Here is a 25639-nt window from a genome sequence, read left to right on the forward strand (position 1 = left end):
AGTGGGCTAGAGAGATATGCATTGAGACAGAGGGATAGACAGGTAAGTAGGTAGGTAGATAGATGGATGGACAGACTCACGACCTGTCTGATTATTTTTCTGTCTCCAGATACTCAGAGGAAGATAGAGGAGCCCCGTGGTACCAAGATCCATCTTCCGTGATTCTCTCATCCAAAACCGCAACACTTAGAAATGGGATAATAACCCCCAAGCATGAGATTTTATGTTCTGCTAGCTCCTGTCAGCCCAGCTCCTGCATTCACTTGTCGCTTGAATTTCTTTTATCCCAATCAGCAGCCCTTTTCTCTTCAAGCTCTGCCAAATTCTCGGCTCAGGCCGCGCTCCCTGGTGATGAGCCCTGTGTTTCGACAGCTCAGCACGTGATAAAGCGCACCCTTGAATCCTGCCTGGTTTTGCTGTCAGGACCTAGCCAAATGGGTTCATAATGCTCCTGGAAAGCAGCAGGGCTCGGTTCCTCATGGGAAGGACACTCCCGTGTCCCCATGGGGTAAGCAAGAGCCAAATTTCGGTGTATCCCCAGCGAGGCGCTCTCCCTCCTCCCGGATGCCAGTGCTCAGCATCGTCTGAGGAAGATCTCCCAGGGAAGTGGTTTCTCCAGACCCCACAGCCTTTCAGGAGCAGTAGGAGGCCCTCAGCAAAGCTGAGGAACACCCCAAAAGAGGGAAATTGGCCTGAGCATCCTTGAATGCGGGGTGCGAGCTGCCAGAGCACTGCCAGCTGGCACCAGCCCTATCCAATTCCCCGACAGTCAGCAAAAGAAACTCATCTTCAGATGGCATCTCGCTCCTCCTTCTTTCCAGCATCCGAGCTTTCAGCTGGCATTCGAAGGGGAAAAATAACAAGGCAATCAGAAGCGAGCAAAACACATCTAATAACCTCCACTTCTTTTCAACGAGCTCCAGTTGTTGCTTTACAAGTGTACTCCAACCCCAGCAAGTGCCAGACAAAAGCTCCCCTCTCCTCCTCCGTGTCTGTTAAACAGCCTTATTATTCCTGCAGCCCGCATCTGCTGGGTGGCAGGCGCGATTACCATAACACAGGGGCAGGATTTGGCCTGGCTGCTCCACTGTCGCTATTGCAACAGGCAAGAGCGTTTGGCTGGTTGGAAAATAAAGCAAAAAAATCGAGCAAAAAAAAAAAATCAAACGTGTGAAGTCACTGTTCTGGCTGCGGCCCAAGCAAACAGATGTAGGTAAGAGAGGAGATGGGAAAAATCGTGTCATCTTCTGCTTTGCACAACCATTCAGGGGCTCCTGTTGTCAGGGAAGGAGGCGGGAGGGACACAGAAAGGCCGGAGGGATTTCATGCTAACCCAAGGCGCTGGAGAGGGGTTTCTCAGCATACGGTGAAGCCGAGGGGGCTTTTGGAGGACCCTAACCTGTGTCCGAAGCCTTGGAGGTTCCTTGCCCCGGAGAGAGGCTGCCGCAGCCGAGCTGAGTGCCGTGAGATAGGGGCAGCGCGTCGGGGCTCCCACGGGAGGCACGGAGAGAAAAGGGCTGAATAAAGCAGAGCAATGTCATTGTGCTGCCGTGGCTGGGAACAGGCCTGCCCTTTAAACCGGCGCGTGAATAGATTTCAAGGACAGAAGTCGAAGACCCCTGAGAGACGCCTTTGCCTGGGATTGAAGAGAAGAGGCTGTTTCCAGGGCTGGCAGAGCTATTAATTAAAAATAAAGAAATAAATGAACAGCGGGGCATGGTCCCAGCCACCAGTGCTCCCACCTGGAAATGCGAGCCCTTGCAGGGTCTTCTCACCCCAAGGTCTCCTGGGGTCTCCCTGCAAGACTCCACAGCCCGACCGGCCTGCCTGAGCGACAGCACCCGCCCAAGACTTCTCCTATGACTTTAAACCCCCCAAATACCAAATTCTGCAGGAAAATAGCTGCACTGTTCCAATAGGTTGGTTATAACATAATGATTGTCTGTCTGTGGTAACCTCATGAAGCCTTGGAGAGATGATCACCCTGGGTGGAGAAGAGAGGAAAAACCTTTAAAACATTTTATTTGGAAAATGTCAAGAACACATTGAATCATGTTAACAAATTTAATTTCCTTACAAAGCCTCGCATGCAATTTTTAAAGCACAGGTTTCGAGCAGCTCCCGTGGGAGGTAGGAGACGTGCCGGAGGGTTTGCACGCGCGCTGCGGCCCGGCGTGGACGGTGCGGGCAGGGGTGTGCAGGCGCAGGGTGCGCTGCGCAGCGCAGCGTCTGCACGCCATTGCCCTCTCCTGGGAAGAGGCAGGAATATTTAGCTGTGTTATAAACCCTGTGTCGCCGGCAGGACGTTCTACCTGTGGCGGCGGCGGTATTTCTGGTACAGATAGAGACATCCTTCCCGCGGCGCGGGCAGGGAGCGCCGAAGGGCCTGCCGGGGCGCCCGGCGAAGCCCCGGCGGCCTCGCCAGCGCCGGCTGCGCTGCGATCGCAGGAAGCGCTTGTTCTGTGGTTACCTTTGATCTAAGAGTTATCTGCAGAAAGGGGTTCCCTGAGACCTGTTCAAAGGACGTGCTTGCCGAAAGCCGGCTGCGCTGGAAGCAAGAGCAGCCGCATCGGCTCAGCTCTCCCTTCTCCGCGGCCGGAGCGAGCGCCGCCCTGGGCAAGGCTGTGACAGCCCCGCGCCACCCGCCGGGAGCCCCGCTGGGGCACAGCACGGGGACCGCGAGCTGCCACTGCAGGGCGGACCCAAGCGCTTGGGGTGGAGGTGGAGACGTCTCCATCCTCGGGGCAGCGTCACAGGCGGAGGGGACAACCCACGCTCCTTCCCAAAAAGGCCTTCATATTGCCCGCGCATGGGTGCGCGCGTGCGGGACTGTACCCCTGCCCCGGCGCCTGCAAGCGGTGAGATAGCTGGGGCGAGCTCGTTTGGGGCAAGGCCGCTGGCGGGGGGCTCCGCTCCCCAGGGGCAGGGCGGACGGCTCGTCCACCCGAACAGGCTGGCAGAGATATGAGCAACAGGCGGCTCAGTCAGGCCGGGGAAGCTCAGTGGTTGCTGCCATCTGGGAAAGTGCCCGGGAAGAGCAGCCGGTACCTGTCCAAATGGTTCGGTGTCACCTGACCTGGAAGGGCAGGGGAAAAACCAGCTCAGAGCTGGTAGGACACGGCGGAGAGCAGATCAGGAGGGATTTCTGCAGATCAAACCGAATGCAAAACCACCCAGGTGTTTCGTATTGCCTGCCGTTAGGATTCGCGGGTCTCCCTCTCCTGGGTGCCGCTGCTCCTGCCGCGCAGGCAGACTCCCCGGGAGAGCTGGGACCCAGCGGCAAGTCCTGGGAGCAGGGCAATCACCACGGAGGACGTGTTGCACCGCGGGGCAGCGGCTGTGGCTGGCACCGGGGCCTGGGGGAGCAGAGGGGACTTGCTGCTCTGCAGCGGGTGTCCCAGGTCGGGGCCCGGTTGCTGCCGTGCAGCCTGACCTGCTGTACAGCGCCTTGCACGGTGCAAAGCAGATACCCAGGGGGTCTCCAGCTGCCAACGTAACAGACCCCTTGGTGCTGACCGTCCATCACAGTAGGGTATTTTGCAGCAAAATGGCTCAGATCCGCAAGCCTTGCTGAGTCCCATGCACGTCCCATGATCAGGGACCCGATGTCCTACAGAGGAGCTGCAGCCACCGCTCGTTTCTGGCCTATCGCAGGCTGGGGAGACCGTGGTGCCAACTCGCCACCCACACATCTGCCAACCATGAACAGAGCCCTCCCGACCCTGAGCGGCAGCTTCCCATCCACGACATCTGCGGCAGCAAGCTGCTAACCAGCTCCAGCCGTCCCCAGGGGCAACCCCGTGTGGCTTTTCTCCCTCTTCCCAGCTCCCGTTTCAACACCGTTCCCAGGGATGGAGAGAAGCAATGCTCTGCTGCCGGATGGTTACGAGGTGCATGATTAGGAGGGTGTGGGAATGTTTCATTTCTGCTCCAACAGCACGCAGGGGGACGTATTTCTGGCAGCGCGAGTGAAATGCTCTGGAGTTGGGCTCTCTGCTTTGCAGCGTCCCTTCGCTCATGTGCCTTTCCGACACGCAGGGGGACCTTGCCACTGATTTTGGTGGCTTCGGACAACCCCAGGAGAGCAACATGCTCTTCGCAGGCTCTCTGGCTGTGGGGTTGTGCTGCGAGGGGTGACAGACGGTGAAAGCAGGGCAGCTGCAGGGCTTGGGGAACGTGCTGGCCACGTGGCCCCATTCCCCTGAACACCTCCGCAATGTCCGAGGGGTTTTGGCTAGTGCCTAGCCCTGCAAGCACTGCAAACGGCACAGGGACAGCCCCCCCGGGACAGCCAAGGTCCGTCTAGCCGGTTTCCTGTCTCCAAAGCGGGGTGAACAGGGCACGCAGGTAGCAACGCTCTTCCAGCCCCTCTCCGGCCTGGGACAGTTTGCAGCTCCAGGAGTCTGCTTCGAACATGCAACCTGCTAATCTTGGGTGACGCAGCCCGAGGGCTGCGGGCAGGTCCGACACCGCGCTGCTCCTGCCGCCCCACAGCCTGGGCCTCTGCAGTGGGGCTGTGGGAGCAACCCAGCCACTGGGACTTGGCCGCTCTCGGCCTCGCCGCACCTTGCCTAGGTGGTGCTGTCGGACATCCCGGGATGGCAGTCGTGCCACCGATCCCTTGGGATGACCACGGGCACGGCGGATGCTTCGTAGGGCTGCAGACGTTTCAGCTTGAGCAGCAATCGCCCCCCCAAAAGGGTTCCCAAAAGTGTCCTCGGAAAGCCGTACGTGGGTCCCTCAGCACACAAATGCATTTCTCAAGGGGCGACGCGGGCGTCGGGGGAACTGCTCTGGCCTGCGGAACGGCAGCCCCACGGGGAAACGCCGAGCAGAGCGCAAGGAATGCCGGGCAAATTCTTGCCTCCGCCGCAGCTTTCCCCTGCGACCTCGGGCAAGTTCCCGAACCTCTCCGGGCCGCTCCGTAGGCCATCTCCTCCCATTGTTCCCGGCAGCCGTTAAGCAACGCGATGCCAATAGAAATCCGGCTTTCGTTTTCCATCGGGGGCAAACCGAGGATCGCGGCACCGCCGCGTTTTTTCTGGCCTCTTTCTGCCAAAAGCCCTTTGCCGCCGGACCTGCTCCCACCCTCCGTAGCCCTGCGGGCGCCGCTGGAGCAGAGACAGCCCAAACGCCCTGGCGGCAGGGTCGGCCTCGGCACGAAACCCGCTGCGGCCGGCGGCAGGTTTAAGCGGGTGCCGGTTGCGGCTCGCGGGGAGCGCGGCCCCGGCGCGGGCGCTCGGCCCCCCTGCCCAGGCCGCGCGCCGCTGGCCGGGCACCGCTCCGGCCCCGCAGCAGCAGCAGCCCCGGGCAGATCAAAGCGCCGGGGCAGTTTTAACTGCGCTCCAGACGCTCCCTCCCATTTCCTGCTGGATTCCCGTCTCGCTCCCTTTCCCCGCATCAGCAAAACAGAGTGTAAAAATAGAGGCCGGGCTTCACCAAAACACAATAGTAAATTGTTCCCCGGAAAGGTCACCGGGGCGTCTTAGAATAGCTCCGAGCGCCGGGAAAAATAAATACCTCCGAGGGGAGACGGGTTTGCAAACGCCCGCCGGCGGCAGCCCGCCCGCCGCGTTCGCGTGACGGCTCCCTCGCCGGGGGTTAGGAAGCGACGAGTCCCCCGGGCGCCACGAGCGCGGGGCCGCGACGCCGCCGTGCCCGCCGCGAAACCCGGCTTTGCCCGTGGGTCCCCGGTCCTGAGGCCGCAGCCCCTCTCCCGTCTCCGAGCATCTCCCCGCGTGCCCCGTCCCCCGGGCTCTCCCCCGCCTCGGCCGGAGCCGCTCCGCTGCGGGCGCCTGCCAACGTCCTCGTCACTGCGCAGCCTCGGGGAAGAACACGAATCAGGAAGACGAGTGCTCCTTTTCCTCTTCCAAACTTCTGCTTTTTCACACTTTGTCCCGGCCCGCCCGCGTGGGTTAGAAATGCCTCCGCGCCTGGGCGAGGGGGGCCGGGACCCGGCTCCGTGCGGGGCCGGGGCTCATCTGCTGCCGCATCCGACCCCGCTCTCCCCCGGGCCCCGCGCGCCGGCTGCCGCCTTTCTCCGGCAGTGGGAACATCGTGCAGGGCCCGTAACTCGCCGGCCACAGGGGAGAGAAACATATTGAATAGCTCCAGCGAGCAATAAATTACTTGCTCCCGTTGTCGATGGGCCGTCACGATGAAGAGGTGAAGCTTTCTCATCATTTGCGAGGGTGGGAATGTTTGGGTGCTGTATGTTCAATGAGCGTATTTTAATTAAATGATGTGGGAATCCCCATAAAAAAGCAGGTCCTTGCTCTTTTTTTTTTCTTTTTTCAGGCATGGAGTGTCAGTTCAGACGGCCCTATAACATGATTTTTTCCAGAAATGCTGTAATTAAAACCAGATAATGAGGCTTGAAAATAAAAACTGCCCAAATTTAGGGTGACTTTCTTTTTGTGTTTCTTGTTTCATTGTCTCTGAGTTACATGTCCCTCCTGCCTTCTCTTTTTTTTTTTTTAATTCATTTTTATCTAAATGCCACTTCCCCTCCTCTCTCACTGCCCGATTTCGTCCATACCACAACCACCCAGTGAAAACACGATACTCTGGGAGAATTTCACAAAATGATGGGCTCTGTGGCAGGATATGACTGTTTTCCTTTCTGCAATGTTAAGGGGAATTTTTTGTAACCCAGAGCTTAAATTCTGTCCCTGTGCTGCTAGAAATGTTAGAAAAGTCAGCAAACAGAATATCTTTACATGCGCTTGCTGCAGGTTTTTGAGGAAACTACTATTTGCCAGAAAATTTCCCACAGCGTGAGAGAGGCCAAAATCCCTGTTGCCTTTAAGAATAGTGTGTGCAACTGGTTCAGTTCATCCAACACCGAAACTGGGGCGAGATGAGCCGCAGCCTCACCGGCGGGCCCCTTCCTGCCCCGGAGAGGCGCCCAAGGGCAACGTTACCCGTGAAACCCGGCGTGTGTCCATCCCCTCCGCACTGGTTGTCTCTATGCTGTTAAGACTGGGACCCTAAGGTAGTTTCCTGCTTTCCCCCATGGTTTGTGTAAACATCTAAAAAAAAAAACAATTTTTTTTTGTATATTTGAATCCACAGAATTCAAATATACGGAATAGTGCAAATAGTGCACTTCAAACATGCAACTAACGCCGTTAGGGGGAGAACACCAGGCATTTTAGGAAACTATTTGGAGGCCAGACGGTTGCTTGCAAGGCAAAACCATTGTAAAAAAAAGCCAACGTAAGTAGCTTGCTGAAAAATGAATTAAATTTCCAGCCTGAAAACAAGGGTGGGAAGGGCTTTTAAAAATCACGTTAAGAAAAAAAAAAAAAAAAAAAAAAGGCGGAGATGTTTGTTGGCTTGTGTGTCGGTGGCAAAGCAGCTGGGAGACCCCCTTCAGCAGCTTCAGAGAGGACCCCATGGATGCTCTCCTCCAGCCCCATTGCCTGGGCCGGGGAGCTCCACCTGTGGGCCAGGCTGGAAGATCTTCTCCAGCGTTGGTTGCCTGGCCACTGCAGGGCCACCAGGAACAGCTCTGGGGATGCATCCGTGGAGCATGCCCCAGCGCGGAAAGGTCTCCCCGCTACCCCAGACCCCTTCCCATCCCCAGGACCGGCAGCTCCTGCTCTCTCCCAGCCCAGCTGTTTTGCAGCGCCTGGCCCTTGCCATTAAAAATATATGTTCCGGGAGTGATTTTAAACCCTCACCTTGACAGTTTGCTTCCTGAGCAAAACAGCGTGCTGTTGGCAAAGGCAACGTGACTGCGAAGGCCGTTTTCGTGTAAGGAAGAAATAAGCGGAGGGGGAGGTGGGAAGGGGAGTTTTCCTGGTGGTGAAAGGGAGGGAGGGAGCAGGCAGGGAGGTGGGAAGGGGAGATAAACCGCACACGAGCTATCAGCTCTTTCCGGGAGGACAGCAGGACGGGAGGACGGGGGTTAAGCCGGCTGCGCAGCGGTGATCAGCCAACCTTGGGTAAACACGGCCGGGCGTTCACTGCCCGGCGGCCGCAGACGTTGCTGGAAGACCAATGCGTTGTCCCCACGCCGGCGAGAGCCCAGCATGGGCTGCGGGGCTCTTGGCTCCATGGCACCACATGCCGGATGGCGGCCACCAAAGTGGGGACACGTCCTCCCATGTTCCCTGCGCCGGGCTGCACCCGGATGGGCTCCCTTCCACCCCCGTCGGGAGGCTCGATGTGCCCCCGTCTTTCACCGGGGGCAAATTTCACCCAGAAGCGTTAGAAGCAAATTTTGGCTGCACAGCTGATTGCTGGTGTTGGTGGGTTGGGTTTTTTTTTTCTTTTCATGGACAAGCTTTTGGGGGGGAGGCTTTAAAAATGTGAGGGATGCCCTAAAAGAGCTTGTTTAAAGAGCGAATGGCTTAGAAAAGCATAGAAATCAAACCAAGAATAAACCTGTAGTGCCACTGCCATTGGCCTGCCCCGCGCATGCAGGCCGTTAGCAGCAGGGCTGTGCTGGAGCTGCACACACACACGCACACACATTTTCAATCCACCTCTTAGCCTGAAACTCTCTCTAACTAACGTTACAAGCTCAAGCGGTTTTTAAAGTGTTTGTCCACCTAGCTGCGATAAGGACCTCTTGTTTGAAGAAGGCATTACTGTCATTGCCTACTAAATTGAGGCTGAGCACTGCCTGGAAGCAGCATCCCCCTCCCTAAGCCCCTCTCCCGGGGGGGGCAGCACCGTTCCCCCCCCCCCCCCGCGGAAATAGCGGGAGGCCGAAGCGAGCGGGACGCCAGCCCGCTCCGTCCGAGCCTTTGGGGCTGGCAAACCCTCTGCTGCGCGTAACACCGCGCGGGTTTGTAACGATCACATGAAGCGGGAGGATTGCTTCACAGCTCTCCTTCCTTCCTGCCCTCCTCGCGCGCTCTTCCTCCTAATTGTTCTCTAAAATCCGACCTGGGGGTAAAAAGCGCTGGACAAACTCGGCCGTTGGCCCCAGCCGGAGACGGGATGCGGGGCTGGAGGCAGTTCTGTGCTCCGAGCTCTTTCCCTGCACCTGGGCCAGGTCTCCCGCCTGCACGAAGGACACAAATACTGGTGGAGGCAACGCGGGTGCGAGCCCTCGCGCAGGCGCCCGGCCACCAGCCTGGCAGCTCAGCAGCAAATGAGAAAAACCTGCGATATTCCCTAGATTTTTTTTTTTTCCACTTAAAAAAACAAACGAACCTTCCCACCCTGTTCTCTTGGGATAGTAAACCCCCTTGCAAGCTTTTTGCCGCCTGCCTCGTGACTTTTGATGGCTGGATAGGGGCCGTCCTAGGGCTTCTGCCCCGTAAAGCACAGAACTGAGAGACCAAACTGCTGAGCAATGAGATGGGAGAGTGGAAGAAAGCAAGTGGAGGCTGCTTTGTAAAACTTTATTTAGAAATATCCTTGATATATTCATTATATATATATATTTATATATACACACACATTACAACAAATGTGTTTTCTAAATAGCACATCCACAGTGGGTCGAGAATCAGGGTACCAGGTTTGGTTACTTCATTTCTGCAGAAAAAATGCAGAAATCCGAGGGGAGGGCGGGAGAGAAAGGGACAGGGCTGAAAAAAAATCGTAAGAGAATTCAATCACACGGTACGACATTGACCGAAAGTGCTGTTTCGAACAGAAACGGGGTGATGTTCCACACACCGAGACATAAAGCAGGCAGGAGGAAAGATGGACAGAGGAAATGTACCATTCAAATCACAATTAAAGTACAGCTATACATACCCCAGAGAGGTCTACGGTGTGTTCTGCTAGGAGGCTACAAACAGGGGCGCGTGTGTGTGTTTGTGTGCGTGTTGGAAAGGTTGTACCATTTTGTTAACTTTTCAGCTACCGAAAAAAAAATGTAGGGAACAAGGAATTTCTGAGCATCGGTGATCTTTCTTGCAATGGTTTCCCCATAAAGGGTTTAAAACCGAGAATGCAGCTTTACCTGTGTGGCAGCGTCGCTCTCCCTCCCCAGGAAGGCTGGTGTTTGCAAGCAACGTCCGAGGGGACCCTCGCCAGCGGTGGCTCGGGGCCGTGCCCTGCAGCCCTGGCGGGGGGCACCGGGCTCCTGCCTGCTAAAACCCCTCTGCCCTCCTCTCCTACCCCTCAGACCCAGACAAGCCAGTAACGAGCAACCCAAAATGTGGGACCGGTAGCAACTTCTCTTCTTCCTCGGCATCACTCCAACACCAGGTGCCTCTGCCCTTGCCCAGCCCCACCAGGTTTCCCCCCCCCTTATTAAAAGTCTCCATGCACAGGCAATCTTGACCTGGGAAGGATTTTTCCTCCTTTCCCCCAATTTAAGGTCAGCGAAGCTTCCAGTTTCCGAGGGTATGAGGGGGTAGCTGGAAACCCTTGTTCATGCCGGGATCCCTTCCTGGGCAATACCTTCCACTCAGCGCACCCTGCTGAGAAAAGCCAGCCTCACACATATTATTTACAAAAAGGAGAGAAGAGTTTAAAACAAGGGATAGAAATAACCAAACTCCAAAGTGAGCCTGGATCTAGCTTGCAAATAGCGGGGCCTGAATTCTCGCACACACACACACAAATCCTCCGTGTTTCCTGTACCTCAGCATCTCCAAAAAGGAATTAGCATGATGGAAAGCGTCCTCACTCTGAGTATTTTTCCCTTACAAAGAATGGGGTATTTTTTTTAATGTGACATGGTGGAGATTTCTTTGCCTTGAAATCTCTGCAGCGTGTATGGACGGGCCTGGGGCAATTGCTCTGTCAGTCGTTAGACAGCGGGGTCGGGACGCCTGTACCGTGCCTGGGACGGGCACAGGTGAAGTCCTCAGCTCACGTCAGTCAGCATCGTACTTGCAGCTAGTGGAACAGCACCAATTTCTAGGGGTCATGAAACCGCCTCCTGCTTTTGAGTTGTTTTGCTTCTCAAATGCCTTTCTGGAGGGCAGCAGCGGGTCAGAGGATTATTCCTGTTTTAGCATGATCAGGTTGATCACAGCCATCGATTCTGAAGCTATCTAAATTCTTGGGAATGGAGGGTAATCCCATAGGTGCTACTAGCATTTCACCCCAAGATTGCGAGAGACTGTGGCCTCCTACCAGCCTCGGGCAGACAAGGATCCTGCTAATGCCTTATTTTGAATCCAGTGCCCGAAATCCAGCCTGTGAGAATTGGCAGAGGTGAACTATCACCATTTTCACACAATAAAACCAAAAAATTCGAAGCATACCATTAAAACCCTTTTATAACCCTATGTACACACACATATCGTTGTTACACCATTGATTTTGTCTTTTGTTGCTTTTTTAATTAAAAAAAAGGAGCCCCCAGGTCCAAGGGGAAGCTTCACTAGCAATTTTTTTCCTTACCAATTCTGAAATTCATCTTCCTTGAAAGAAGCTCTGGCCCTACAGAAGCCAGGGGGAAACCTCTAGGTGACCACTACAGGCCTTGGATCTCACCCGCTGTGTGTTATCAGCGCAATGATCAGGGACTCGGAGGGCGGTGGAGAGCAGAAAACATCTATGTACCTTTTTGTTCAGTGGATACTGCATGACGGTATTAAACAGAAGTAATCCCACGTCATAAATACAACACCCCAAACAATCCAAAGTTAGGTTTAAGGTTTAAGAAAAAGCAAAGGAAAAAAAAAAAAGAAGAGAAAAAGAAAAAGTCTTAATCCTTTTAATAGTTCTTTTGCTGAGGGCATTTTTCACCTCTTTAAAAAGGTACAGTCAAAAGCTCTCAGACAACATGAACATGTTGCCACAGCTTCTGCTCAGACAAGTTGCATATACTTCTTTGCCACAGACTGGAGAAATGCTGTAGCACTGTCAGATTTCAGCAGTCTCCAGTGCCACATGCCATTGGAAAGCATCGGTGGCCTCAGTTGGCAGTGAAAGAGGAGTTTCATGTTTCATGTCTAAGCTGGGTGACTATTCTGTTTAAAAACTGACAATTGTCAAATGGTCTGAAAACCCTCTAAATGCTGGAGAGGGGTCGGCCAGGTTTCATTCCCCTCCTCAGAGTCATATTATGAGCAATATGTACAATGAAGATGACTTCAATGCTTTTCTTCTTTGTACGATCACGTACCTAAATGTCGAACGTCAATCTGTTTTGGTCTTGTTCTCAGCCAACTCCCTGTCCTCTCAGTCCTGGGGCTGCGAGAACTCGGAGCCCGAGTCCCCGGGGCCTTCTGTAAATGCAGAGTCAGAAATTCCAAGGGTACAAATTCCAATATCCACATACTTAGGTCTTCCTTTCCCCTTTGTGCTTTAGGAGCAGTTTGGAAGGTCATCATCGCTGTGCATTACCTTCTACAGGAAGAATGGAGTGATGCAGACTCCGCGTGTGCTTTGAATCTAGTGTTTCATGTTCTTCCGTGAAGCTGTCTGGGCTTGCTGCTCCATCTAAAGAACTTCCACAGCTAGAGTTAGGAGACAACATGTCCTGCAGGAGGTCTTCCTGGACTATCCCAGAGTCTTTGTTCACCTTGCCCCTTTGGTTTCCCTCTTCCTCCTGGTCGTTGAGCAGCTTGGCCAGGAAGTTGATGTATTTCATAGCCAGGCGTAAAATCTCATTCTTGCTCAGTTTCTTGTCGGGTGGGTGAGTTGGGATGAGCTTGCGAAGTTCTGCAAAGGCTCCATTGACATTCTGCTGTCTCCACCTCTCTCGGCTATTGGTAAAAATGCGGCGAACCACTTTTGTATGAGGACCTGTAATTGCAGTGGTGCAGAATTAGGAGCAGCACTTAACAGGCCATTTATTACTTCACTGAACAGGTCACAGTTTCCCAAATTAACTGATTCATTTTAGTCACATAATTCATCACCAAGTCAGTGAAATAGGAGTTTACAGCTAACTGGAAGCTAATCTGAGGAGCTGAGATATCCATAGCTTCTGTTCAATTCAATGGGAGTGAAAAATTGGCTTCTGTCTTTACAGCTGTCTGTTGAGATGCCTAAATTTAGCTCTCCAAGGAGGAAGGCTTAGGCCATGATGCACAGGCTAAAGCATAGGTAAAACCAGATGGACCCACATGACACATCTATTCTCTTTTTGGAGCGTCAGAGTAACTTCTGTTGTCATGAGTGAGACATTGTCTCTGTGCTAGGAGAGGGGACATCTACCCATGAGCACTGTCCTATGGGAGCAGCAAGGCTGTAAATCACTATCAGGACTGCAGATCCTTAGGTCCATGGAAACCAGTCTATGTAAGGAGATCCTATCATAAGATGCCTTTCTTTTTACTGTGTCCTTTCCACCCTGGCCTCCATGAGGCTCTAAAAGTGGAAGGACACAGTAATTTTATGAAACTGTAGAAGACCAACCATGACAGAACCCACTGTAAGATGGGAAGCATCACATACAATGGAAAACATCACAAAGTATGAAGCAAAGACATTCAAGTAACACCTCAATGAGTCCTACACTAAAGGGCAGGCTGGAATATTCCCACTCACACACGATCTCTCCCCTGTCGCCCAGCCTCTGAAATGCTTGCCTAACTACTCCATCCTGGTGGAAGTAAGCCCCTGACTGTGCTTAATTGTTTAAACCAACAGCTATTCCATCACCCAGGGGATCTAGCAAATGGGGCAGGGGGGAAGGGGCTTTCAGCCATGACTATTTTTATATTGCAAAATTCTTGGCTGTTTTGACTGCAGCAGAGCAGCTGAACAGATATGATTTTTGAAACATCCTAGTAGAGCTGTGTTGTGACAGATCCCACCTGGCACGCCTGAGAAAAGGAAGCCTAATGTCACAGCTGACTGAACGCCGGTCACACTTTCTCCCCTTCAGGGGAGATTGAACCCCTTAGTGCGTCACACAAAATACCCACTCTGCAGGGGGGCTGCACAGGAGCGCACTTCTGAGCATCCACAGTGACTACTACAGCAGAACAAAGCTGCCAGTTTCTCCAACCTGAAAGCAGCCAAACAGGTAGGGTGTGCAGAGATGTCACCATAGCATCTCCAGGAGCCACGGTGCTTGTCTGCATTGGGAATCTTCCCTACCTCCTCGCTTGGGGGCAAAAAAAATCCAGGCAAAGAAATAAAACAGCCAAAGAAGTGGAAAATGGGGAGGCCTGAGATCCTCCCAGATCCCTGCCCTGCAGGACAGGACCTCAGGGCACAGGAGGCATCCACCTGACCCTAAGAGAGGATCCTGCTCACTGCTCAGAGGAGGGGAAAAAGCCCAGGTGTCTGTCAAGGCACTGGGAGAAAACATGTCCTTCCTGATCCCGAATGCTGTGATAAGTTCAACCCTTCATGTGACAGCGAGAACTGCCATAAAACAAAATGAATGAAAAATAGAAGCCAACAACTTTCCTTTTCTCTCCCTCCTTTCTTAGGGGTTGTTTAATGGCTAAGGGCTTCCTGGGCTCCTGGCACCTGAGGGCTTTGCAAGCATCTCCTCAGGCGTGCTCAGGTGGAGAAGGACCATAGCCCAGACCACATAGGGCCCCCCAGGATAAGCCAGGGGATGTCAGAACAAGAAACTCATCTCAGACCTCTCAGATCCAGGTCTAATGCTCTAATAATGCCAATTTTCCACCCTCAGATAACATGTAATTGCCCTTTGGAAGAACCAACATGCAAGGGCTCAGGGAAAGGGAAAGTTTCTCGCTCTGGGTTTGTACAACTCGCTCGGCCCCAGGGCAAGGCACTGGGGACTAACGGGGCTTCGGCTGCAGCAGGTTGCCCAGCATCGTTAGAAAACACGCTACGATCTGCTACAATAACACAATAGTTTCAACACTTAAACGTTCCTTCCGGCTAAAAAAAAAAGTCAGCCTTGAATCTAGAGGGAGATGTAGTTTAAATCCTTTTACCCATTTTTTGAAAGGGTATGAGAAAAAACTTAAGATACTGTTAGTTTTCCAAAAATCTCAGGAGACTGATCCAGTCTTCACAGGCACAAACTATACACTTCATTCATTGGAAGTTAATGACTAAAAGGCATTTATTCATAAAATTTGAAATCAGAAGAAAGACCTGTCTCTTTTTTTTATCTGGGGGAACCTATAATAAACTCTGGTACATTACACAAACTCTGACACCACTAAAATTTTTGATTCCTGCATGAAAACCAGTAACTGAATTAAAATATATCTTTTAGACAGAGATGAGGGTCTGACCAAAATATTTCAAGCAATGGAGAAATTCAAAATGCTTCATAGATTATTTGTGTTATAACAGAAGACATTTTTTCCTCATGATGAAACTTGTTTCATAATTGATCCAAGCAGTTGGCTGAAAAACTTTGCCTGGATTTTGTTCTGACTGATTGATGCCTTTTTAAATTGCAAATAAAGATCCAAGGAAAACTAGTAAAAAGGTGAGCTTCCAAAGTTAGTGAATATTTCTGCAGACACTTTTCTATATTATTGTGACTATTTATATCTGTTGTAAACCTATTCAGTGAGCCAAACTTTTCCAAAAACTGATAAAAAACAGTTGCCCAAACCATCACTCTTTTCTTCCCTACAGAGGTGTTTTCAGCCTGGCTTCAGGACTCATTCTCACTTTAGTGGTGGAGTTCCAGGATTGGGCAAAGGGGCTAAAGAAGGAAAAATCCTTCCAAAAATCCACAATAAAGCAGGAGGAGCAGGGGAAGCAGCACAGCCAACTGGTGCGAGCAAGGTCTCTGGTGTGCTGGGCAGGAGCTGCTGTGACACTGCTGGTGACATGCTGCCTTCTAAGGGACCACTGAGACATTTCCAGCCCACCAGCAGGCCCTTGAGTTATTGCTCTTTTCCTAGGTGCTGGAATAAGCTGCTACCCCAGCCGGCAGAGGTGGCGGGAGGGCCCATCATGGCATGCTGTTCCCATCCCCTGCAGCACAGAGCCCAGACGCGGGCAGCACCAATTACCTCTCTGCTGGGAGAGCACCAAGCACCCTGCAAGACTCTCCTGCCTTCCTGCATCTCTTGCGCACTAAGAAACCTGAGCAGACCTGCAGGAGCAGGGCTCCAGCATGCTGAGTTTGCTGCTCGGCAGCTCACGATCAGAGCAGACTGAGCAGATGCCTCAGCACGGGATGCACATCCCTACCACTTGCTCTTTTTCAGGAGGCACCACCTATTCTCTCCCCCAAATTCTCCTTCCAGTCTTGTGAATTCACATGATCCAGGATCTAGAGGATTGAGCCCAATCTATACACCTGATCTATTACCCGGCCAGCACATATCCAGCCATCTGTCTGACAATTTGGTTACACACCATCTCTGTAAACCTCAGCACCTAATTTAACAGCAGGTAAGTCTAAAGCTTTACTCAGACACCGTGATTTGGTGGACACCGCTGTGTTCTGGTTTCACAGCTTGAACTGTAACCATTAAGTGTGTGGATTCAAACCAAGATAAGACAACCTGATTGTACTTTCACACGGTGAGAGACAGCCCCTGCCCCACGGTCTAAATAGACCAGACAGACAGAAGAAAGTGGGGACAGAAAGACTGATATACACAGAAAATGAAACGAGCTCATAATTTCATATTATATTATTTATAAATGATGTGGATTATGATTTGATTTGACTCTAAATTAACTAGGTTGAAGGAAAGGGACAGCAAGGTAAAAGGAAAGAGGGAATTGTCTGGCTCTTGGTGCTTGAAATACACCGCTTAAAATTGCTGAAGAGAAAACGTTTCAATGGATCTCATTTGTATGGGCTGCTAAGGCTGCAGATAAATGTGTCAGTCTTCCACGTGCAAATTGTTCTTGAAAATACCCATTTACACGTGCAGCACTTCCTCCTGCACGGGGACTCCTGCAAACCGAGCCGGCTGCCTGGGAAAGGTAGCGGGATCCTATCCTGCCTTTTTACTGCCTTCTTTTCTTTGAAATTATCTTTCCAGCCTGACAGGGATCCCCGGGGATCCCCCACCCGGGCTCTCTGCTTGGACACCAAACTTGTCAGCGTCAGCTTCTGCTCCCGGACTCTGGCACGAGACTGGAGCCCACACGGGCTATTTCTGCTCGGCAGGCTGCAGCACAGCGTCGGTTATACTGAATCAAGCTTCAGACAAGCTAGCAAAGGTACCAGCCACAATCCGGTTTTGACCCTGCAGAGCTTAGCACAGGCTTATTCTTTTGCTTCTAGGCAATTTAAAGGCAGTTTGGATCTTCCTACACAAGGGTCTGGTCTGCGTTATATGAATGTCTCTTGGCTGAAAGGGTTTGCAGACACAGCATGTCGCTATAATGGCCCTGATCCAGCCTTTGCACTTCAACAAAGACTTAAATTTAGTGGCTCCTTTGGATTTAAACTCAAAGCAATTTGCAGAACAGGGATGTAATTACCCGTGCGCTGACCTGCTTGGCTGAGTGCGAGCAGATGCCCGGAGCGCGCTGCTGGCCGGTAACTCGGACGGATCCGGGCTCTGCTACCCAGGAGCCCTAACCGGAGCGGGACGAGCTACCGTGCCATCACCGGGACCCTCTGTTCCCGTTAGGATTTGGGGTTTCAGTCCCAGCGCAGGGCACCGTGCAGCAGTTTACCCACTTCAACCCACAGCCAACATCCCTCCCGCCCCGGACGCGGCGGCCCCAGGCGCAGGCAGAAAGCTCTCACCGTCGGTGATCTCCATCTCGTACGGGGAGGGTCTCCTCTTGACGCGGTTGCCGCCGTACATGGAGAAGGAGTCCGGCTCCCCGAAGAACCCGCTGCGGGCGAGAGGCGGAGAGCGGTGAGGACGCGCCCGGCTCCGCGCCCGCGGGCGGCTCTGCCCGCCGACAGCGCCCGCGCCCGCGGCGGCGCGCGGAGCGAGGCCCCTCCGAGGGAGTTCCCTCGCCCCCCGCGCTTATTCGCGGGTTAATCCGCGGACGCGGAGCCGAGAGAGCGCCCGTGGATATCAAGCAGCTCCTGACAAGCATCACATTTACTTGCAGCCCCTTTTTCTTCCTGCGCTACGTTTCAATAGGGGATCGCGATATAAACGTTTAATATCTGTTCTACCTGTGGGGAATTTTTTCTTCCAGAAAGGACAGCTGCTCGTTTGGCTTTGGGGTTTGGTTTGTTTTTTCCTTTCTTCTTTCGCAAACTTAGAAGCATGCAACCCCGCGATGACTAAGACATGCAGAGCCCCGCGCAGAAAAAGGGAGCCTCCCGCCGCCCCGAGCCGCCCCCGAGCGCCCCGGGACAGCGGGCCCGGGCCCGGGCAGGGGCCGAGCGCGGGGGCACGGACCTGTTGATGGTGGCCAGCGGCTGGCCCAGGTTGTAGAGCATGGCCCTGCCGGGGGGCTGCAGCGGGAGCGCGGGGGGGCTCAGCTGCACCATGCGGGCCTCGCAGGCGGCCTCGGCGGCGCGGCACGGCTCGGCGCCCGGCGCTCTCTGCATCGCCTCCCCCGGCGCCTCCCGGCCTTTTATGTCCAGGGAGCCCCCCCGGCGCACCAGCTCGATGACGGGCACGGCGGCGGCGGGGGGCCCGGGGGAGGGCCGGCCCGCCTCCTTGGCCGCCCCGTTGAGCAGCAGCTGGGGGTCTCCCGGCGCCTCCATCCCCCCGCGGCTGCTCTCCGGCTCGCTCGTGTTTTCCGCTTCCGACTCGTGCCGCCGGGGGGGCCGGGCATCGCGGGGGTCACTGGGGGGCGGCGGGGCGGGCGGCCTGTCCATCGTCCTGCGGAGAGAGGCGGCGGTGAGGGGCGGCCGAGCGGGGCCGGGCCCCGAGCCGCCCCGGCGGGAGGAACCGCGCGGTGCCCCCGCCGTCGCGGGGCCGCGCCCGCGCCCTCCCTCGTGCAGCGCCCGGACCCCGCGGAGCCGGCCGGCGCCGTGACGTCACGGAACGCTCGGACCCCGCGGAGCCGTGACGTCATGGAACACTCGCAGCCCGCGGAGCCGTGACGTCGCAGAGCGCCCGCACCCCGCGGCCGCGCCGCTGCCCCCGGGCCCGGGCGCGCGGCGGCGGCGGCAGCTGCCCGCATCGCCCGCTCGCAGCGGCAGAGCCGCGGGGCGCTGAAGCCGTTATGCGCCGAGCGCTGCAATAATAAATTCCGCTAATGCAACCACCGCCGCAGCGGCCGGTTGAGAAACGCGCGGCGAGGGTGCGCCGCTGCGGCGAGGAGCGCTTTCGACGGGACGTGTATTAAATTATGCGGGCAAATTACGACGGGGCGGGAGAAGGCTCAGTGCCTCGGCCTGGGGAAGCGCTGCCCGCTTTAAGCCTCCCGCTTTGTTCGCCGCCCAAGCGGAACCCGCTGCTCCCCCCCGCCAGACACGCTGCGGCCCGGCCTACGGGGACACGGGCCGCCGGGAGCAGCCCGGCGCCGGGCACCCGGCCCAGGCACGCAGCCTCGGCTGGGCCCGCAGGACCGCCGCTCCTCGTAATTTTAGTGTTTTATTTATGGGTTTTGTTTGTCTTTTTTAAACAGCAAAATATACCTCAAGTCACTCTTTGGGGGAGAGGGGGTTAAAACAATATATAGCTAAGTAAATCCCCCCCATGCATTACCTAATGCAGGAAGAAGGAAGAGGCCAGGCGCTTTGCACGGAGCAGCCTTTCATTCGCGATTGCACATGATTATTGTCTCCAGCGTCCCCCGCTCCCTTCTCAATTATAACGATTATTATCGGGACAAGGCACCTAACGCTGAGGGAGGGAGGGATATCGCGACTATTTCCACGTAATTTCTCCCACCACCCCCCTCGTTCGAGTTTTTCCTATAAATAAGGGGCTTCGCCGACCAGAAAGTTGAAACATTTCGGCTCTCATTCCCAATCTTCCTGCTGGTTTGTGTTGAGTAATTTTTTTTTTCCCTCGTTTCTGCTGGGCTAATTGAACCCGATCGTTGAATTGCGAGAGAAAACCAATTTTCGCCATATCTCTACATCTCTCTTGAGGAAAAAAAAAAGATCCAAAGCACGAGCTTTCTGCCTTCCCTCCAGCCCCCTCCCCGCCAGCCGTCTAGAAAGAAAATCTAATTGACTATTCCGATATTGTATAGAAGAGATTACTCACATGTGTCATATTTAAGTAGGGACACCGCAAGTCTCTCCTGTTTCAACAAAAGCGCTCTCAGTGTCAGGCTGAATTTACTCCTCCCACCTCAAGGTACTTACGACTTTATAGAGAGGAAGGACACCCGCATCGGGATAAAACTGCTAAATCCTGGGAGGAAGAGAAAGGGGGTGGGGGGGGAGAAGAGAGGAGAGGGTGGATCTCTTGGGCCCGGGTTGCTAAAGATCAGTGGCGAGCGGGGTGCAGGGGAGACGGGCGGGGAGGCCCCGGCCGGCTGGAGCAGCCCCTCCGCCCTGCGCCCGGCCCGACGGCTGCGCCGCGACCCCCGACACACGCGTGTGCAAGCGCGCACGCACCCTGCCCGCGCAGGGCACCCGCGCCCGGCCGCAGCGGGGGGGGAGACGGGGCCCCCCCGGGCCTCCGCGCCGGCTCGTCCCTGTTACCCGGCCGCCGACTCTCGCACGCGGGCCGCAGCGCGCTGCAGTGTAAAAAATAAAATTAAAAAATAAAATAAAATGCGCCCCGATCTTTAGGCCGATTTTTTTTTTTTTTTGACATATTCCATGCCCGGTTGCCCCAGCAGGAAATCCCAGCCGCGGCTGGCGGTGGGGTTATTTTCACGCCGACCCGTTCCCAAAGAGCGACCGCGTTTCTCCCACCCCCCGTTGAGCGGGGCAGAAAAATTAATCGCTAAGGGGGGGGATCGAGGCCGATCAGCGCCAGCACTCGCCGAGGTGCCGCCGAGTGCCGCCACCCTCCGCGCGGAGCCCGCTGCCCGCCCGCGCCAACGCGGCTCCGCGGCGCTTTCGCTGCGCCCGTCGCGCAGCCCCGGCCCTTTTCTCTTCAGCGGATCAACAGGAAGGGGAACGCAGCCTCCCCCCGCCAAACGAAATCACCAAAGGGATGTTTTTCCCCTTCGTAAAAAAACGAAATAATCCCGGTGGTGTTGCCTCCCGCTTTTGTTACGTTTCATAACGAACAAAAAAAATAAATAAAAGCAAAAAACGCAGTGTTTTTGAATTCGTTTGGGGTTAATTGCATTGAGAAAATGGGGGCGCATTAATTCCCCGCCCCGCTAGTTTCTGCTCTGCAAACTCCTTTTGTTTTCTAACCGCGGATCGGCAGGAAATTTCCACCCCAGAAATGCACCTCTCACTCCGTGCCCTTTGTAGGAAAAGCGCCCCAAACCGAAGGGGTGGAAGAGAGCGGTATAAGGGGGGAGACCCCATCTGGCAGAGGGAAACAGGCCCGGCCGCCCCCCCCGGGAAGGGCCGGGGCCAGCCGGGCCCGGCGGGCGCTTCGCCCCGGCTCCCCCGCAGCCGGGCCGGGCCCTCCTCGCTCCAGCCCCGGGGGGGGGGCCCACCCCCACATTCCCAAACGGGAGAGGCATATTTTTCTCCTCACTCACCCCCATCAAAAAGGAAAAAAAAAAAAAAAAGAAAGGCAACCGCGGAGAAGACTTCGGATCCCCCCCTATATCCTACATGGTGCAGAAGACCCCCACTCACCCCTCTCTGCCCCCCAAAATCCCCCAAAACGCCCGCCCCCTGCACCCGCGCCCTCAGCCGGTCGCAGGGCCGGATTCCTCTCTACTCACCATTTGCTTTTCATTGGGAAAAGTGAGTGGAGCCATTTTGTGGCCTACGCATCACGGCTATATTTGTAGTAAGTGTTGGGTGGCTTCAGCTGGGTAGGCTCTAATTCCACATCACGTCCAGTTTCCTATTTAGTATGGAGAGCGGAACACTACTGCAATGTGGCCGAGAGAGATAAAACCCCAGCAGTGGCCCGCCTGCCCTGATAAGCTTCTAAACCCATTATTTATGAAATGATTCATTATTATTTGGCAATTTTATCGAAGGAAAGCGGAAAATTATTGCAGGGATATGCATAGGAATAACTCCGGAATGCATGCCTTCTAGCTTTTTATGTGTGTGTGCTTAGATGCTCTTAAAAAGACACTGCAAAAAAAAAAAAAAAAAAAAAAAGAGTAATAAAAAATTGCACTGTGGCTGCCCACATCTGAATAGCGATTCTTTATTTTAGTCCTCTTGGAGGTTATTATGCCCCTGCATTTTTTTTTTTTTTGATTAAATATGGAACACCTACTCCGTTCTTAATTAAATTTAATGAGCCAAAATAAATTGCTGGAGATGCTGAGAGAGAGGGAAGGGGTGTGGGCTGCTTTGGGACAAGAGGAGGTAAATAAAGCACAACCGAGAGGTGATGTTTTGGAAAGAGGCAGCCCCATCCCCAGCCTTCCTCCCCCCACGGCGTGTGCTCGCTGAGGGGCTGCACTGGGGCGAGCGCTCTGTCCAGGCTCCCCTGCCCGGCCGGGGAGGCGGCGGCGCCCGCGTGAGACGGGGCGTCCGTCGGGGGGCGGCCGCGAGGGGACTGAGCCCCTCGCCCTCGGGGAATGGATTTGGGACGTGAGCGGGGGGCAGAGCCCACGGCGCGCCTGGAGGAGACGGGCCCGGGCAAAGGGAGAAGGGGGTGAGAAAGGGCGCAAGGAGCCGGTCCCGCAGCGCTGCCCGGCCTGGCGGCCCCGACGGGCGGCAGCACCGCGGCAGCGCGCCCCGTCGGGCCGGGGCTCGGCGCGGGGCAGAGGGCTCCGGGCCCGGGGACGGGGACGGGAGGCTCCTGCGCCTGGGAACGGCCAAGCCGCGGCGCGGGGAGAGCTGCGGGGGGCAAGGGGAGAGACGGGGCGGGCAGCGGTGCCCCGGGGGCAACTGCCCTTTGCAAGGCGGCGGGACCGCTCTGGAGCCCTCCCAAATTCCCAGATGTTCCCCGGCGAGGAAGGGGCAGCGATGGGGCTCTCTGCGGGGTTCAGGGGTTTGCTCCCGCTCTCACCCAAAGATAAATCGGTCCAAAAGAGAGGGGCAGAGAGCGAAGAGGCGATTTTCGATCGCTTGGGGAAACGTCCCGCCCGGGCAGCCAAACGTCAACGAAATTCCTGAAGGACATGGACAGGGAGGACAGGCCGGGGGCTGAGCACGTCGAGGGAAGCCCCTCGGTCCCCGCTGTGGGGCCGGTGCGGGGGAGCGGGCGGCTGCGTGTGCCCGCGCCCCGCTCCCGGCCGGCGGCGCGGCTCCGCGGCGCGTCCCCGCGGGATCGTGTCCCTCTCCCCCCCCTTGCAGCGGGCGCCCAAGCTCCGGCCCTGTTTGTCGATGGGGAGGTGGGAACGGATCGCACCTGCCGGGCGGTTTGGTGGAGGCGGCCGTGCCCGGGGCGCTGGGGTCGCTATTGTCTCCGCCGCCACCTGCATGCGCTTCTGCAGGGGGGAAATGCCGGAGCTGTTATTCTTCCTTTCACTCCTTCCCCTGAACCTCCCGCTCTGGACGCGGCCGTGGGAGAGGTTTCCCCCGGGCCCGGCCGGCAGGAGCCCTCACGATCGCGGCGGCGTGCGTGTGCCGGCGGGGCCGCGGCAGGAGGGTCACGACGCGCCGGGGAGCCCGCCGTGCCTCCAGCCAGGAAACACGACCATTTTCAGCTCGGCTCCTCTAACCAACAGGAAGCGTTAAAGATAGAACAGCCGGGGCTGGGCTGGGGAGATTAGGAAGCCAAGCATCTTCTGCGCGCAGATAGCCCCCAGCACAGCCCGTCCCCACGGGCGGCCCGGGCGGAGGGAGGGTCCCGGCCGCCCCGCCACCCCCTCGGCGGCGAGGGCCGGGCACAGGCTGCCCCGCCGCGGCCCCGGTCCCGGCCCCGGCCCGCTCCTCTCCGCCGGCCAGCGAGCGCGGGCGCGCCGCCCCTCCGCGCCTTCGCAAGCGCCAGGGGTAGGAGCCCTGCGCCCGGGGTAAGAAGCTCCAGCGTGGTACAGAGGGAGAAACTCCAAACAGGCCCGAGACTTTCCACGCAAGCACTACAACTACTTTTTCCTTTTGTTACGATGACAGCTAAAGAAAACAAAACCAAAAACACCCAGGAAAACAAAACACCCCATCCCAAAACCTTAAACAGACCTGCCCCCTCCCCCCACTCGCGTTTGGGTTTTGCTCCATTACCAGCGAAGCTCAGGTGGGCTCAGACCCTGTCCTCAATCCCTCCCATTTCTCTGCAGAAGGCATCATCACACCGTCATCATCACTGAAGACTGCATAAACTGAAAAAAGTCGGGTACAGGGCACTAACTAGCTTATCTTACATGTATTTCGACTCCAGGATGCAGTGAATGCTTTAGGGGGAGAAAAAATAATTTAAAAAGCTAGACATCTTTAAATTACTAAAATCTGCACTATGGAAGGCAAAGTAGTTTTAAGGAAGATTTTTTGTTCAGTAAATTAATGTTTCACTTGCTCAGGGTTAGCTATCCAGGATCATATAATTTGTGTAACTTAATACCACACCCTTGTCCTGAGCTGTGTGCAAATATTAAGGCTTTGTTTCAAATTGTATTTCTAGTCCTCAAGCATTTGAAGAAAGTTTTCAAAATATTAACCAATACAACTGTCATCTTCCTGTGTTTCCAGACATTTTACAATAGGAAACAAAGAACAAAACCCTAAAACAATAGCTCAGAGGTATGAATTGCCTCATTCATTTCAGTGGAATGTTCAAAAACATTAACTATTTTCTGACTACTTCAGCAGAAATAGCCTGCCAAGTAGTAAGCTTATGCCAGATCCATTAGAGATTTAGGGACTGAGAAAGCTTTTTTTCCCCCCCTCAGTGTGTGAAAAAAGTAGCACCTTTCCTGAAAGGAAACAAACATTCTTATTGATGGAACAGTCAGCTGTGAGAGGAAAAAGTTCTGACACAGCACAACAGCTTGAATCTAGCTGCTACCTTCCCCTCTGCTCTAAAACAGCTAGTGGCTTATTTCACCCCGATTCTTAATCCACAAAGTCTCGCTGGGTGGTACATGCTGGAAAACACTCTAGCTTCATTGTAATAAATTAATTAGTATCCACTTAAACCATGAACTAGGCACTGACACTGCAGTCCTTTGGACTTGAGCTGGGAAGGCCTGGGACTTTAACATGTGGCATTTTAATCTCCAGTCTAACACCCTCTGAGCAGGAAAGATGAGGTCAGCACCTTAGACTGAACTTCTGTTGAGACAATGTCACTATTAAAATGCAAGTTGTGTTCAAACTGAAGTTAAACTCGGAGTCAGTGTTTAGTATATAGTCAGTGAGAAAACTAATGGCTCTACTGTCATTAAATGCTGTCTCTCCTAGTAATGAATGGTAGGAATTGGAATAAATTGCAGCTTCCAATGCCAATTTCTAGTCTCCAAGACCAAGAGGTCAGAACTAAAATATGTTACACCAAAGCAACACTTGCTGAGCTGTGTTGTCAGAGACAGTACTGTCAAAAGCATGTAGAATTGTCAAAACCCAGCACCGGGTGAGGTCAGTTTTCCATTACCAGTAGGATAAAGTAACCTACAAAGCATTATAATCACAAAAATATCTACTACACCTAAAAATTGAACAAAAGTCAGTCTTCGCAGAAATGGAATATTTAAACAATGAATAATTTAGCAAATTGAGAAATTCAATATTACTATTACAGAATTATAAAAAAGCCATTTCAGTAATGACAGACTAATTTGTATGTTAATGCAGAACAAAGTAAATCAATTATTTTGCTTACCCTGCCACCCAACACCAGAATTCTTGAAAAGTTCAACACCAGGTGACACATTCTCACACTTCTAGCTAGCCATTCTAAACAATGACTTGGAAGTGACAAGTGTCTTAAATAAAGGCTACATCAAG

The 25639-nt window shown here is 54.4% G+C and overlaps 1 protein-coding gene and 2 long non-coding RNA genes across 5 annotated transcripts; 1 reads left to right on the forward strand and 2 right to left on the reverse strand.

Moving 5' to 3' along the window:
- The first annotated feature begins 5592 nt into the window (after positions 1–5592).
- On the forward strand, positions 5593–6400 carry LOC136992522 (uncharacterized). Its single transcript, XR_010884806.1, has 2 exons — positions 5593–6165; positions 6298–6400. It is a non-coding gene; the product is annotated as an uncharacterized lncRNA (long non-coding RNA).
- Positions 6401–6710: 310 nt separating this feature from the next.
- Positions 6711–7757, reverse strand: LOC136992521 (uncharacterized). The gene is made up of 2 exons (XR_010884805.1): positions 7686–7757; positions 6711–7031 (listed from the first exon to the last, which is right to left on the reverse strand). It is a non-coding gene; the product is annotated as an uncharacterized lncRNA (long non-coding RNA).
- A 3865-nt stretch (positions 7758–11622) lies between these two features.
- On the reverse strand, positions 11623–23347 carry TAL1 (TAL bHLH transcription factor 1, erythroid differentiation factor). 3 transcript variants are annotated; one of them, XM_067301213.1, is made up of 6 exons: positions 23109–23347; positions 21514–21638; positions 20018–20066; positions 18150–18578; positions 17537–17628; positions 11623–12672 (listed from the first exon to the last, which is right to left on the reverse strand). In XM_067301213.1, exons 3-6 carry the CDS (start codon positions 20044–20046, stop codon positions 12254–12256), a joined length of 969 nt encoding a protein of 322 aa, XP_067157314.1. In that variant the 5' UTR covers positions 20047–20066; positions 21514–21638; positions 23109–23347; the 3' UTR covers positions 11623–12253. The 3 variants fall into 3 exon arrangements, with proteins under 3 accessions (XP_067157314.1, XP_067157313.1, XP_067157315.1); XM_067301212.1 differs by lacking the exon at positions 23109–23347 and having other exon boundaries at positions 21514–21801; XM_067301214.1 differs by lacking the exon at positions 23109–23347 and having other exon boundaries at positions 19917–20066; positions 21514–21800.
- Between the last annotated feature and the right edge of the window lie 2292 nt (positions 23348–25639).

The sequence above is a fragment of the Apteryx mantelli genome, chromosome 8 (genome assembly GCF_036417845.1).
Source record: "Apteryx mantelli isolate bAptMan1 chromosome 8, bAptMan1.hap1, whole genome shotgun sequence".
NCBI classification, from domain to species: Eukaryota; Metazoa; Chordata; class Aves; order Apterygiformes; family Apterygidae; genus Apteryx; species Apteryx mantelli.